The following is a 14,743-nucleotide window of genomic DNA, read 5'->3' on the forward strand; positions in this document are numbered from 1 at the left end:
TGTGTGTGTGCATTTGTGTGTCTCTGTCCATCTGCATGCCTGTCCATTGTCCACAGTCCCTCTAAATTGATATATCACAGCTATATTTCTAAATGGCACAAAAAATACAAGCCACAGACATCCTGGACGACAACACAGCTGGTGTGTGTGAGTAATGCTTTAAAGTGTGTCGTACAGTCCAACCTGGCGCGCCACACAGAGTTTTAACAGACGGGGGAGCTTACAGTCAACGTTGCATGGCGTTTTTATGGAGCGACAGGGATTTCAAATTCACTCACTTCAAATACCTTCAATGGCTGCCAACAGCAAAACACAGCTGTCTAGAGAACACATTTGGAAAATTATAAAAGAAAAAGGGAAAACAAAGCCAGAGAAGTAAACCACACAGGAGGGACTATTAAAAGTCTGTTGACAAGGATGAGGTTCGGTGTTGTTGGCTAAAGTAAGCTTCAGAGATTGGACTTTTCCTCTCAGGCTAGAGTTGGAGCAATGTCACTGTAGCAATGTAGTATTTACATAACTTAGTAATAACGTAACCTAGTAATAATGCAACTTAGTAATAACGCAACTTTATAATAACATGATGTAGTAACAACTTAACGTAGGAACAATGTAACATAGTGACAACATGGTAACAACGTTATATTGTAACAATATTACGTAGTAACCACGTTATGCACAGGGAGACCTCACCTCACCATGTTTTTTTTTACTGAACATTATTTTGGTGCATTCCACACAAATGGGGAGATAAACCTAAGCTTATCAACAATACTACTATGGTTTGGTTGTCATCATTATCGTTGTGATATACTTTTAAACCCGGGGTGCACCGCTCCAGTCCTCAAAGTTTCTGCACCTCAGGCTATTCCTGGACCAAAGTGGAGTGACTCCATCCCCCACAAAATATACTTTCCCCTTTTCATCCCTTCTGCCACAGGACCCAGGAACTCCTCACTCCAATGTGCTCATGCAACCCTGGTTATCTCTCTCTATTCTTTCTCTCACTCTCTCTCTCACCCCCTCTCACCTCTTCCACAGTGATGTGCTCTCCTCCTGCTGCTGCAGTTGCCACAGCCGCAGCTCAGTGCAGCTGCTCTGCCGTGGCGCTCAATTTTTAAAGAGTCCGTCAAGTTCTAGCGCAACTTGTATTAAAAATACATCTGCTGGTTAATTTATTGGGAGGAGTTGGGGGTATGGAGAGGGGGAAAGAAGAGGAAGCCACCTTAGCAGGTTGATGCTGGAAACAAACATGTAGCTCCCTTCTCTTTCGCTCGTTTTTAGGGTCCCGTGCGAGTTATACTCTGCTGGGTATTGCGTGTGTGTGCTATTGCACGTGCGTGCTTGCGTATATTTGGCCTAGTTGTACGTCTCGTTTGGGACGTGATGTATTTTGACTTGTCATGGAGGAATGTGGGACTTGCTGTTCTACATGGACAGGGCTTGGGTACTACAGAAGCCCTGTTACAACTAATACTAGCCGGAGGTTATCAGTACAGTGAGTTTATGAAGAACATGATCAAATGCAGTTGATGAGTATGTAACTGGTGGCTATGTTTGGGAGGGGTATACAATATGAATCCCATTGTTGTCATTGGAGTGTTGGTGTGATTGGTGCTGTTGGGTGTGTGTGGTGTTGTGTGTGTGTGTGTTGTGTGTGTGTGTGTGTGTGTTGTGTGTGTGTGGTGTGTGTGTGTGTGTGTGGTTGTGTGTGTGTGTGTGTGTTGTGTGTGTGTGTGTGTGTGTGTGTGTCCGTGTGTGTGTGTGCATGCTCTGTACACTGTTACATTTCGCTCCTCAATCAAACTCATAACATTCCCGTTTCTAGCCTCAGATACTACTGTACATTAAGAAAATATAAGTAACTTTGAAGGAATCCAACTTGGCAATACATGTATGATATACAGGAGTCTGTCTCTTGCAGGTGTACCAACCAGTTAGTGTGTCTCATAAGTGACTGCAGTCATTTACTTTACCAATAGCGTCACCACTCTAGGCTTTATATACATTTTTCATGACTTGCATGCAAATGGAAAGCTTTGGATCTTTAAAAGCCAGCTTACAGCCAGGGATACATGTCAGCTGACTGCAGCAATTCCTTGATGCCCTCGGTCACATTTACAGTCATGATGCACGATGAGCGAGAGCCCATGCTGAAAAGATATTGCTAGTATTTCTTCTTAATGTATAGGATATAAATGCATCTTGGACAATTAGGGTATACTCACTCACTTGCTTTTTTATTCCTGGAGGAACATACACTTACGAAAGATCTCCAGTGCTGCCAGTCTTGTGTTGATTATATACAGACAGAAATAGACAATGATGGATAGAAAAAAGAAATTAAAAGTGGTGATCATGAGGGGAGATGAGTATTGCTTCTGGCCATGACAAGTGGATGCAATTAGGGTATACCGGGAGTAATTGTGGATCTTTCCTACATTACGCACATGTATTGAAATCCATAGACTGTAGGTGTACCTATTTCGCTATCACCGAGATGAGAGATGCGTGTGTAAATCAAAGCTTTGTACAAATGTTCTGTTGACAGTGCTTGATACGGGCAAAACTTTGGGTAAGGGATTAATAATTCAGGCAACTTGTTGATGTAAGCATCTATGAAGTGCCTAGATGTACTGCTTATGAATGGCCTATGGATGGTTAATAATGTGTTATGAAGTCCTTATGCAGGTACCCTTCAAGAAAAGTGCAGCTAAAGCTTGCCATATCATCATGAAAGTGTCCTTATGTAGTGCTTATGAATGTGGTATGTATGGGTTATGAATGTGTTATGAAGTCCTTACCTAGGTACCTTTCAGGTAAAGTTTTACCAACATTTTCTTCCAGTGAATTCGGCATCTAAATGAGGCCTCCTCGCATATGTAAGTCGCTCTGGATAAGAGCGTCTGCTAAATGACAAAAATGTAAATGTAATATCATGGAAGTGTGATATGTGCTTCACGGGTTGTGTGTGGCACTGTGCCATTGTTTCATCCCATATCCACGAGAACATTTCCCCTTGCCGATGTTCTGCCATCTCGCCGCAGGGGACAGGTGCTGTCGCTCTGCTTAATTATAGAGGATACCTGCCATCTCTCAAACAGCCACACTGCATACCTCGAATTGTGGAATATACCATAGAGACGAGATAAAACAGTATCTCTGGGAGCTATAGTGTATAGCTGTGGAAATGTGAAGGTTGTACTAAACCTGGATTAGAAATGTTATTTGTTGCCTCTCAAATGCTTTGAGTGTTTTGATTTAGCTGACCTGGAGGGCCAGATGGCTGGGGTTTTCACTTTTTGGGACTATTCCATTGGTTCCATTGTGTCATGCAAGTTCAATCGAGCGCACCTTTAGAATTAAAAAAAAGAATACTATTTGAACGCAGGTCTGATTTGTAGAGTACATACAATATGTAAACAAGGAAGGAAATGGGATTGGGGTGGCTATCACACTTATTTGCAGGGATAGGTTGTGAGTGTCGTGGAAGAGTCTAAAACCTGGTGCTTTTTGTTATTTTGCTGAAAGCCAGCAAAGCAGTTCAGTCTGTGGAGCTGGGACAAAAGCTCAACTTGGACATTCTCAAATATGTAGACTAGCTCGTGAGAAGGACGCTACTAAATTGGCTGACATACTGGTTGTGTGGTTGACATAATAGTTACAGTTGAAGTCGGAAGTTTACGTACACCTTAGCCAAATACATTTAAACTCCGTTTTTCACAATTCCTGACATTTAATCCTAGTTAAAATTCCCTGTTTTAGGTCAGTTAGGATCACCACTTTATTTTAAGAATGTGAAATGTCAGAATAATAGTAGAGAGAATGATTTATTTCAGCTTTTATTTCTTTCATCACATTCCCAGTGATGAAAAAGTTTACATACACTCAATTAGTATTTGGTAGCATTGCCTTTAAATTGTTTAACTTGGGTCAAATGTTTCGGGTAGCCTTCCACAAGCTTCCCACAATAAGTTGGGTGAAATTTGGCCCATTCCTCCTGACCGAGCTGGTGTAACTGAGTCAGGTTTGTAGGCCTCCTTGCTCGCACACGCTTTTTCAGTTCTGCCCATAAATATTCTATAGGATTGAGATCAGGGTTTTGTGATGGCCACTTCAATACCTTGACTTTGTTATCATTAAGCCATTTTGGCACAACTTTGGAAGTATGCTTGGGGTCATTGTCCATTTGGAAGACCCATTTGCGACCAAGCTTTAACTTCCTGACTAATATCTTGAGATGTTGCTTCAATACATCCACATAATTTTCCTGCCTCATGATGCCATCTATTTTGTGAAGTGCACCAGTACCTCCTGCAGCAAAGCACCCCCACAACATGATGCTGCCACCCCCGTGCTTCACGGTTGGGATGGTGGTCTTTTTGCTCCATTAGACCAGAGGGCATTTCTCCAAAAAGTACGATCTTTGTCCCCATGTGCAGTTGCAAACCGAAGTCTGGCTTTTTTATGGCGGTTTTGGAGCAGTGGCTTCTTCCTTGCTGAGCGGCCTTTCAGGTTATGTCGATATAGCACTCGTTTTACTGTGGATATAGATACTTTTGTACCTGATTCCTCCAGCATCTTCACAAGGTCCTTTGCTGTTGTTCTGGGATTGATTTGCACTCGTTCATCCCTAGGAGACAGAACGCGTCTCCTTCTTGAGCGGTATGACGGCTGCGTGGTCCCATGGTGTTTATACTTGCGTACTATTGTTTGTACAGATGAATGTGGTACCTTCAGGCATTTGGAAATTGCCCCCAAGTATAAACCAGACTTGTGGAGGTCTGCAATTTTTTTAAGGAGGTCTTTCTGATTTCTTTTGATTTTTCCATGATGTCAAGCAAAGAGGCACTGAGTTTGAAGGTAGGCCTTGAAATACATCCACAGGTACACCTCCAATTGACTCAAAGGATGTCAATAAGCCTATCGGAAGCTTCTAAAGCCATGACGTCATTTTCTGGAACATTCCAAGCTGTTTAAAGGCACAGTCAACTAAGTGTATGTAAACTTCTGACCCACTGGAATTGTGATACAGTGATTTATAAGTGAAATAATCTGTCTGTAAACAATTGTTGGAAAAATTACTTGTGTCATGCACAAAGTAGATGTCCTAACCGACTTGCCAAAACTATAGTTTGTTAACAATACATTTGTGGAGTGGTTGAAAAACGAGTTTTAATGACTCCAACCTAAGTGTATGTAAACTTCCGACTTCAACTGTATGTACCACTGTAGGCATGGGTTTGAATCCAATCCGCTCTAGCACACTCTTCTTGCTTTTTCTCGACCCTGTTTTATAAAGAGGGAAAATACTAAATACTAATACTAAATACTTTTTAAATAAAAAATACATCATGTAAAATATAGTCAAAGTAATGTGCATCTCCACTTGTCTTTAGGTGATGATACTGTACTTCAACCCCAGCATGTTCCGCTGTATCCTCCTGAGATGGGTGCGTCTCCTGGGCTTTGCCACAGCCTACGGAACAGTGATCCTGAAGCTTTATAGGTATGTGTTAATTCATTCTATTTTTTATTAGAAGTCTTTCACAGGGGTGTATTCGTAAGTACACACAGGAACAACATGTTTTGCACCGTAGCAAACGTTTTGCAACTGCATAATCAGGTCCCTCTCCGTTTCGCCCGTTCCTAGTGAATACACCCCAGATGTATCACGCAGAGAAACCAATGCCATATGGCCAAATTGGATAACTTCTGCAGTATTCAGCCCAGGACATTGAGTCCTTTCTCCCCCCCCAATTTTCCCAATGATGCTCCTTGATGAGTCTGCCCTGTGGAGCGCTCTCTCATATCCAGGTTACTCTCAGAATTGGTCCTGGTTTGCAGTCGTTCTATTTTGCTTCTTAGTAGTCGAAGCGAGAGGACTTAGAGGCAAAGGTAGCACTTTACATTCTCAATCACACAGAACTACTTACCGTAGCATAGAGTTTTCTCCACTCTCCTCTTCTGGAAATGAGTTGGCCCTCATGTTGGCCTTTTTACATTTCACTGAGACAGTAGAGAAACAACTCAATCTGACCATGTGTGTGTAAGAAATAGGTGTGGGGGGGGGTACACCTATACACTTCAGTCAGTATAGTTTTGAGAGCAGTGCCGAAAAGAGGGGCCAAAGGGCAGCCTGCTACTTCACCTGACAGAATTACCAATTAAATTCCTCCTGGTGTAGAAAGCTCGAACCATGACCTCAGTGTCAGACCCTCTAGGGGAATCCCACACACAGATATCAAATCTGAGACAGGATCAATCATGGTTGTTCCCTCAGAGAACCCAAAGGTCAAAAGATCTCCTTGTTATATATCTATGCTAATCTAGCCCACACGTCTCAGTGAGACACTAGTGCTTGCAAGGGCTTGCAGCAGTACAGGTAGTATAGAACAAGTAATAACCAAAACGATAGAATTTGCAGTGGTGGAAGGAGTAATGTTGGGATGGTAGTTGTGGTAGTACAGTATTTGCAGTTAAAGTAGTGTTAGTTGTGTCAGTTACATCATTTGTAAAATACATTAATGATGATAGTGATGAAAAGCAATAATGAAAATGATATCTTTACCTGTTTATAACAGAGACCTGTTGGTTATAATCTAGTTATATGTTTTTCTCAACGAGAAACATAAAACCATAAAATGATGCTATTAGATGCCAAATTTTGCCTGTTGGGATTTGGGAACAACAACAAACCTTCGCTCTCTTCCCTCCTCCAGGGTGCTGAAGGTGTTCCTGTCCCGTACGGCCCAAAGGACCCCATACATGACCAGCTGGCGGGTGCTGCGTCTGCTGGGGGTCATCCTGCTGGTGGTGCTGTGGTTCCTGGTGGCCTGGACCTCGGCCGTGTGTCAGACACCTGACCGGACGTTGGCCCTTATCAACATGGGCCTCACCCCCGATGGGCTGCAGTTCAGCATGTGCCTGCTGGACCGCTGGGACTACATGATGGCAGTCGGTGAGTCGTGACGGAAGTGTGGACCCCTAGTCAATACCCAGTGGGAAATCTAGTTGAAATGACATCATTAAAGCTAAAAACTGGTTGGAATTATGTCATTGTGACGTTCCGTTTTATGTTTGTAGCGGGTTACGCCAATTGTCGTTTTCATTATCTTGATTTTATAACAGTACCCAGTACCCTGCCCTGAACATTAGTCACTGTTACTAGCCGGCTACCACCCCGTACTCTACCTTCCCCCCGGTCTGAGGTCCTGAGTGCTCTGGAGCAAGTTTTTATCAAGGATCTTTCTGTGCTTTGCTCCCTTCATCTTTGCCTCAATCCTGACTAGTCTCCCAGTCCCTGAAAACATTCCCACAGCATGATGCTGCCACCATCATGCTTCATCATAGGGATGGTGCCAGGTTTCCTCCAGACATGACGCTTTTCATTCAGGCCAAATAGTTCAATCTTGGTTTCATCAGACCAGAGAATCTTGTTTCTCATGGTCTGAGAGTCTTTAGGTTCCTTTTGGTAAACTCCAAGTGGGTTGTCATGTGCCTTTTACTGAGGAGTGGCTTCCGTCTTGCCACACTACCATAAAGGCCTGATTGGTGGAGATCTGCAAAGATGATTGACCTTCTGGAAGGTTCTCCCATCTCCACAGAGGAACTCTAGAGCTCTGTCAGAGTGACCATCGGGTCCCTGACCAAGACCCTTCTCCCATGAATGCCTAGTTTGGCCAGGCGACCAGCTCTAAGAAGAGTCTTGGTGGTCCAAACTGCTTCCATTTAAGAATGGCACTCTACATACACTGAACAAAATTATAAACGCAACATGTATTGATCCCATGTGTTGGTCCCATGTTTCATGACCAGATAATCCATCCACCTGACAGGTGTGGCATATCAATAATCTGATTAAACAGCATGATAATAACACAGATGCACCTTGTGCTGGGGGCAATTAAAGGCCATTTTAAAATGTGCAGTTTTGTCACACAACACAATGCCACAGATGTCTCAAGTTTGCTGACTGCAGGAATGTTCACCAGAGCTGTTGCCAGAGAATTGAATGTTAATTTCTCTATCATAAACTGCCTCTAACATTGTTTTAGAGAATTTGGCAGTACGTTCAACCGGCCTCACAATCGCAGACCATGTACATCCGGCTTCTTCACCTGTGGGATCGTCTGAGGGGGTGTGGGGGGTTTGCTGAGGGGTATTTCTGTCTGTAATAAAGCCCTTTTGMGGGGAAAAACTCATTCTTATTGGCTGGGCCTGACTCCCCAGTGGGTGGACCTGGCTGCCAAGTTGGTGGGCCTATGGTTGCACCCCTGCCCAGTCATGTGAAATTCATAGATTAGGGCCTAATTAGGGCCTGACTGATTTCCTTATATGAACTATAACACAGTAAAATCTTCGAAATTGTTGCATGTTGCGTTTATATTTTTGTTCAGTATACATTTATATTCCGGATTTATATTCCTTATTGCTCGTTCTAATATTTCTATATTTCTAAATATTTATTTATTATTTTTTGGGGGGGGGATGTATTGTTTTGTATAGTTAGGAATTACTACACTGTTGGAGCTAGGAACATAAGCATTTCGCTACACCCGCAATAACATCTTCAAAATATGTGTACCMGACCAGTAAAATTGTATTTTATTTGATACTAGGCCCTACTCCTATTATCATCGCCACTGGGGCTGATGCTGATGTTGTTGTTTGTTTCATCATTCCTAAAGCCAAACTGTAGGTGGGAACACAAATGGACTCCTCCAGTCTCCGAATAACAAGTTCAAATAGGAGAATTGCCAAGCCCCTTCTAGAGGGGAATGTGACAGGCAGCTGAGACACAGGACCTATCATCTAATCCTTTTTAAAGAGGATGAATCCCTGAGAAGCGGTGTGCTCTGCTCTGTCAGAGGACCTTGAGAGAGATAGGGACAGCGATGCGGAGAGTGTTTTCACCAACGGGTTTGAGATACGARGTAAGAACATTGTGCAGCTTCGCAGGGGAGGCAGAGACAGCTAGAGTGCCTGTAAATAGAAATGGTGAAGAGGAGAGATCGGTCTGCGGTCGGGGGTAGGGGGTCAGCCGCCCCGCTGATTGTTCTGACAGCTTGTGGAAACGCGTGGGCGATATCCACCCGTCTAAGGTGCTATCAGGTTTAAGGTGCTGTACAGGAAAATAATTAAAAAAGAGAACATACAATTATTATTTGTATTGTTTTGTGGTTCTACAACAATGATAAAAATTATTTATCAGTTCATGAAAAAAAGGTGTTGATCTAATAAGAAATTACTTATTCCTCCCACCAGCATTTACAAACAGCTCACCATGCATACTGATTACATATTAAATAGCTTATAATTAGTCATCATGATTCACAAAATATTAATAATAATACACTCTAATCACTATTTACAGATGAAAATCCGCAATCCGACATGATCCCTGTTGTCTTTGGTGTTAATTATTGAATGAATGTAAATTAGGGCTGTTTTTATGGGCAGACAATAGAGAGCAGTTCTGAGAATGTAGAACAAAGGAAAGATGAGAGACTCGGACTGCTTTACAGTTCTGATAACAGTTCTTGGAAATGGAATATAAATTAGCATCACCGTTATGGGCTCCCGAATAAGGATGAATCAGTCCTGAAACAGTTCTGAAAAGTGGGTCGTATTCATTTGGGCATGCAACGGAAAATGTTTGAAACAGTTTTGAGCAGTTCTGAGAACAGTTCTAAAAACATAGAATAAAGGAGAGACGAGAGACTTGGACTGTCTTACAGTTCTGAGACCAGTTCAGAGAACTTAGGATAATGCCAGTTCTGAGTACAGTTCTTACAATGTAGAATTAACCAAGATGTGAGACTCAGACTTCCTTTCAGTTTGCTAACCACCAGCGACCTTTGGACAATAGAGAGGATCTCTATCCAGCAGGAGATCTGTCAACGAGGCAGTGMGCTGGCAGTCAAGCAGTGGGTAATCACTGTTGGCAGAAAGGGGAACTGTCACGGGCACTGCAAAATTAGTAACTGTCAGTGGCTAGTGACTACATGATGTGCAGCCATCAACACTTGACAGGCCGAGGTCCTTGAATTTTGCCAATTCTTACCCGCTGAATTGTGGCCTTTTCAAAACGGACTAGGATCTTTTTTTGTATTCTTTGAATGGGACATGAGGATAGGGCTGTGACGATTATGGAATTTTMGATAACGATTGATTGTCATGCAAATTATGACCACGGCTATGGTCATAATTGTCTTCTTTTTTTTCAGCTTGTAATGTATCATAATGCATCTTTGAAAATGTGTTACACAGCGTTGATGACKCCCCTGTCTCAAAAACAAGGGGGTTTCTCCTTGTGACCATGCCGTTTGGCTCATAAAATTATTACAAATTTTACCCACTTCATGTCAAAATGAAAAACTGCTATTGAGTAAACTATATCTACTTGAATATAYAGTTGAATCCCTCCATCTCCTAAATGATATGTATTATGACAATAATTTTTTTTGTTCATGGTTTATTGTCCATAATTGTCGGTTACACAATCATATGATAATTGTGCCAGCCCTACATGAGGAGACCCTTGAATTGTATTGCTAAATAACAAGTTACATGTATGCCATTTTGTGCAAACCAAAGCAAACAATGGTTGTCYTAAATAATGCAGATCTTCCAGAATCTTCCATTTGAATTTGCAGTCATTGTATGTTGTGTATCTCTGCTATTTGTGTGTTAGAGTTAAGGACAATGGTCTAACCCACCTGTATTGTTGACCTCTCCTTATCTAGCTGAGTTCCTGTTTCTTCTGTGGGGAGTGTACCTCTGCTATGCTGTCCGGACCGTACCGTCAGCCTTCCATGAACCACGCTACATGACTGTTGCCATATACAATGAACTCCTCATATCGGCAATATTCCACACCATTAAGTAAGTAATAAGAGAGAGAGAGAGAGAGAGAGAGAGAGAGAGTCTATACCTGTCTCTTATACACATCTAGATGTGTATAAGAGACAGGTGTGTGTGTGTGTGTGTGTGTGTGTGTGCGTGCGTGCGCGAGGAGGGGTCGTGTGTGTGCTGACAACTGTGCTTGTTCGTAGTAGCCATTGCCTCAATGTACAAGTTATCACTCGGCAAACAATATATGTAAAGTGGCACCTAAAACATTCATCACAAAGCTGCATGTAGAACTTGTCTGTAATATTTAAGATCATCACAAACAGCTGGGTCCAATGAATACCTTTTATAAATCGCATTGAAAGTAACGGATGTTGGCGTACGTACAGTATGAGCATAAATAAGTCTATTGTCATGCTTATCTCTGCCGGAACAAACCAGCAAGGTTATGGCATACCCATCAATCTAACTCCGAGGTTGTATCTGAAGAGATTTCATAACAACATGTTGGCATGCCTCACCCAATAACAAACCAGCTGTGATTGAATATGCCTACATTGAATATTACAACTGTGACGGGAGTGGGGGAAAAAATCGAATACTTTAAATCTGTCCCCTAAATGTAAAATTCTAAACAACACCCTCATGAATGTCTTTGATGAACCGAACCCCAAAAAGAAACTCGTCGCCGTCTCTGAGGGATCGGAGAGAGCAGCCAGGTTGCTGGAGCCCAGCGATAAGGGCTGGCAGACTAATGGAGGAGAGGAGGAGGGGGATGGAGTGAGGAGAGGAGGAGGGATGGAGGGAGTCGTGATGTTGCTTTTCAACCCATGCCAAAAACACCCGTTGGGATGACTAAGACTGCTGAACTCTATTTCTTGAACTGCATTGTTGGTTAAGGGCTTGTAAGTAAGCATTTCACGGTAAGGTCTACACCTGTTGTACTCGGCACACATGACAAATGCGATTTGATTTGACTAACATGATTAATGAGGTTGAATCTTATTATCGGAGGAGCAGTTGATAGAGGGATGGAGGGACGGAGGGACAGAGACTTTTGTGGCACCTTGACCGCCGTCCCTCGGCGCCATGATCCCCGTTGAATTAGTCAAGGATATGAAAGAGGTCAACTCTTGTAAATTCACTTGCCTCGTTTAAAGTTTGACGCTTAGCCCTTATCCTAACCTTAAACTTAATCCTTACCTTAGCCCTAACTCTAACCTTAATCCACAGAATCGTCTAGAATGTAACTTTATGCTGTAGCGTTAAGATTTCCCTTCAATGGAACTAAGGGGCCTAGCCCGAACCATGAAAGGACAGCCGCAGACCATTATTCCTTTTCCACCAAACTTTACAGTTGCCACTATACATTGGGGCAGGTAGCGTTCTCCTGGCATCCACCAAACCCAGATTTGTCCATCGGACTGCCAGATGGTGAAGCGTGATTCATCACTCCAGAGAACGCGTTTCCACTGCTCCAGAGTCCAATGGCGGCGAGCTTTACGCCACTCCAGCTGACGCTTGGCATTGCACCTGGTGATCTTAGGCTTGTGTGCGGCTGCTCGGCCATGGAAACGCATTTCATGAAGCTCCCGATGAACAGTTCTTGTGCTGACGTTGCTTCCAGAGGCCGTTTATAACTCGGTAGTGAGTGTTGCAACCGAGGACAGACGACTGCTACGCGCTTCAGCACTCGGCGGTCCCGTTCTGTGAGCTTGTGTGGCCTACCACTCCGCAGCTGAGCAGTTGTTGCTCCTAGACGTTTCCACTTCACGATAACAGCACTTACAGTTGACCGAGGCAGTTCTAGCAGGACAGAAATGTGATGAACTGAAAGGTGGCATCCTATGACGGTTCCACGTTGAATGTCACTGAGCTCTTCAGTACGGGTCATTCTAATGCCCATGTTTGTCTATTTTTTATTTATTTATTTATTTAACCTTTATTTAACCAGGTAGGCAAATTGAGAACACGTTCTCATTTACAATTGCGACCTGGCCAAGATAAAGCAAAGCAGTTCGACACATACAACAACACATAGTTACACATGGAGTAAAACAAACATATAGTCAATAATACAGTGAAAAAAAATAAAATAAAATAAAAAAAAAGATAAATAATTTAAAAAATAAAGAAATACTAAAAAATAAATATCTATATACAATGTGAGCAGGTGAGGTGAGATAAGGGAGGTGAAGGCAAACAAATATATGTATAAATAAATAAAAATATAAAAGGCCATGGAGGCGAAGTGAGTACAACACAGCAAGTAAAATAAAAACAAAKAAAAAACAATGGAATGGTTGGTTTGCAGAGGAAGAAAGTGCAAAGTAGAGACAGAAATAATGGGGTGCAAAGGAGCAAAATAAATTAATAAATAAATACAGTAGGTAAAGAGGTAGTTGTTTGGGCTAAATTGTAGATGGGTTATGTACAGGTGCAGTAATCTATGAGCTGCTCTGACAGCTGGTGCTTAAAGCTAGTGAGGGAGATAGGTGTTTCCAGTTTCAGAGATTTTTGTAGTTCGTTCCAGTCAGCATTGCAAGCAGAGCACTGGAAGGAGAGGCGTCCAAAGGAAGAATTGGTTTTGGGGGTGACTAGAGAGATATACCTGCTGGAGCGCGTGCTACAGGTAGGTGCTGCTATGGTGACCAGCGAGCTGAGATAAGGGGGGACTTTACCTAGCAGGGTCTTGTAGATGACCTGGAACCAGTGGGTTTGGCGACGAGTATGAAGCGAGGGCCAGCCAACGAGAGTGTACAGGTCGCAGTGGTGGGTAGTATATGGGGCTTTGGTGACAAAACGGATGGCACTGTGATAGACTGCATCCAATTTATTGAGTAGGGTTTTGGAGGCTATTTTGTAAATGACATCACCGAAGTCGAGGATTGGTAGGATGGTCAGTTTTACAAGGGTATGTTTGGCAGCATGAGTAAAGGATGCTTTGTTGCGGAATAGGAAGCCAATTCTAGATTTGACTTTGGATTGGAGATGTTTGATGTGAGTCTGGAAGGAGAGTTTACAGTCTAACCAGACACCTAGGTATTTGTAGGTGTCCACATATTCTAAGTCAGAGCCGTCCAAAGTAGTGATGTTGGACAGGCGGGCAGGAGCAGGCAGCGATCGGTTGAAGAGCATGCATTTGGTTTTACTTGTATTTAAGCCAGTTGGAGGCAACGGAAGGAGAGTTGTATGGCATTGAAGCTCGCCTGGAGGGTTGTTAACACAGTGTCAAAAAGAAGGGCCAGAAGTATACAGAATAGTGTCGTCTGCGTAGAGGTGGATCAGAGAATCACCAGCAGCAAGAGCGACATCATTGATGTAAACAGAGAAGAGAGTCGGTCCAAGAATTGAACCCTGTGGCACCCCATAGAGACTGCAAGAGGCCCGGACAACAGACCCTCCGATTTGACACACTGAACTCGATCAGAGAAGTAGTTGGTGAACCAGGCGAGGCACTCATTAGAGAAACCAAGGCTGTCGAGTCTGCCAATGAGGATGTGGTGATTGACAGAGTCAAAGGCCTTGGCAGGTCAATGAATACGGCTGCACAGTATTGTTTCCTATCGATGGCGGTTACGATATCGTTTATGACCTTGAGCGTGGCTGAGGTGCACCCATGACCAGCTCTGAAACCAGATTGCATTGCGGAGAAGGTGTGGTGGGATTCGAAATGGTCGGTAATCTGTTTGTTGACTTGGCTTTCGAAGACCTTAGAAAGGCAGGGTAGGATAGATATAGGTCTGTAGCAGTTAGGGTCAAGGGTGTCCCCCCTTTGAAGAGGGGGATAACCGCAGCTGCTTTCCAATCTTTGGGGATCTCAGACGACACGAAAGAGAGGTTGAAGAGGCTAGTAATAGGGGTGGCAACAATTTCAGCAGATAGTTTT

The 14,743-nt window shown here is 43.1% G+C and overlaps 1 protein-coding gene across 1 annotated transcript in view; it reads left to right on the plus strand.

Moving 5' to 3' along the window:
* LOC111956330 (metabotropic glycine receptor-like) overlaps positions 1 to 14,743 on the plus strand; it is an 85,130-nt gene that overhangs the window by 56,758 nt on the left and 13,629 nt on the right. Inside the window, exons 6-8 of the mRNA XM_070436769.1 lie at positions 5,400 to 5,509; positions 6,723 to 6,961; positions 10,749 to 10,887. Of these exons, the coding sequence (XP_070292870.1) occupies positions 5,400 to 5,509; positions 6,723 to 6,961; positions 10,749 to 10,887 (488 nt within the window). The remainder of the gene's footprint in view (positions 1 to 5,399; positions 5,510 to 6,722; positions 6,962 to 10,748; positions 10,888 to 14,743) is intronic.

Source organism: Salvelinus sp. IW2-2015, linkage group LG32, assembly GCF_002910315.2.
Source record: "Salvelinus sp. IW2-2015 linkage group LG32, ASM291031v2, whole genome shotgun sequence".
Taxonomy (NCBI): domain Eukaryota; kingdom Metazoa; phylum Chordata; class Actinopteri; order Salmoniformes; family Salmonidae; genus Salvelinus; species Salvelinus sp. IW2-2015.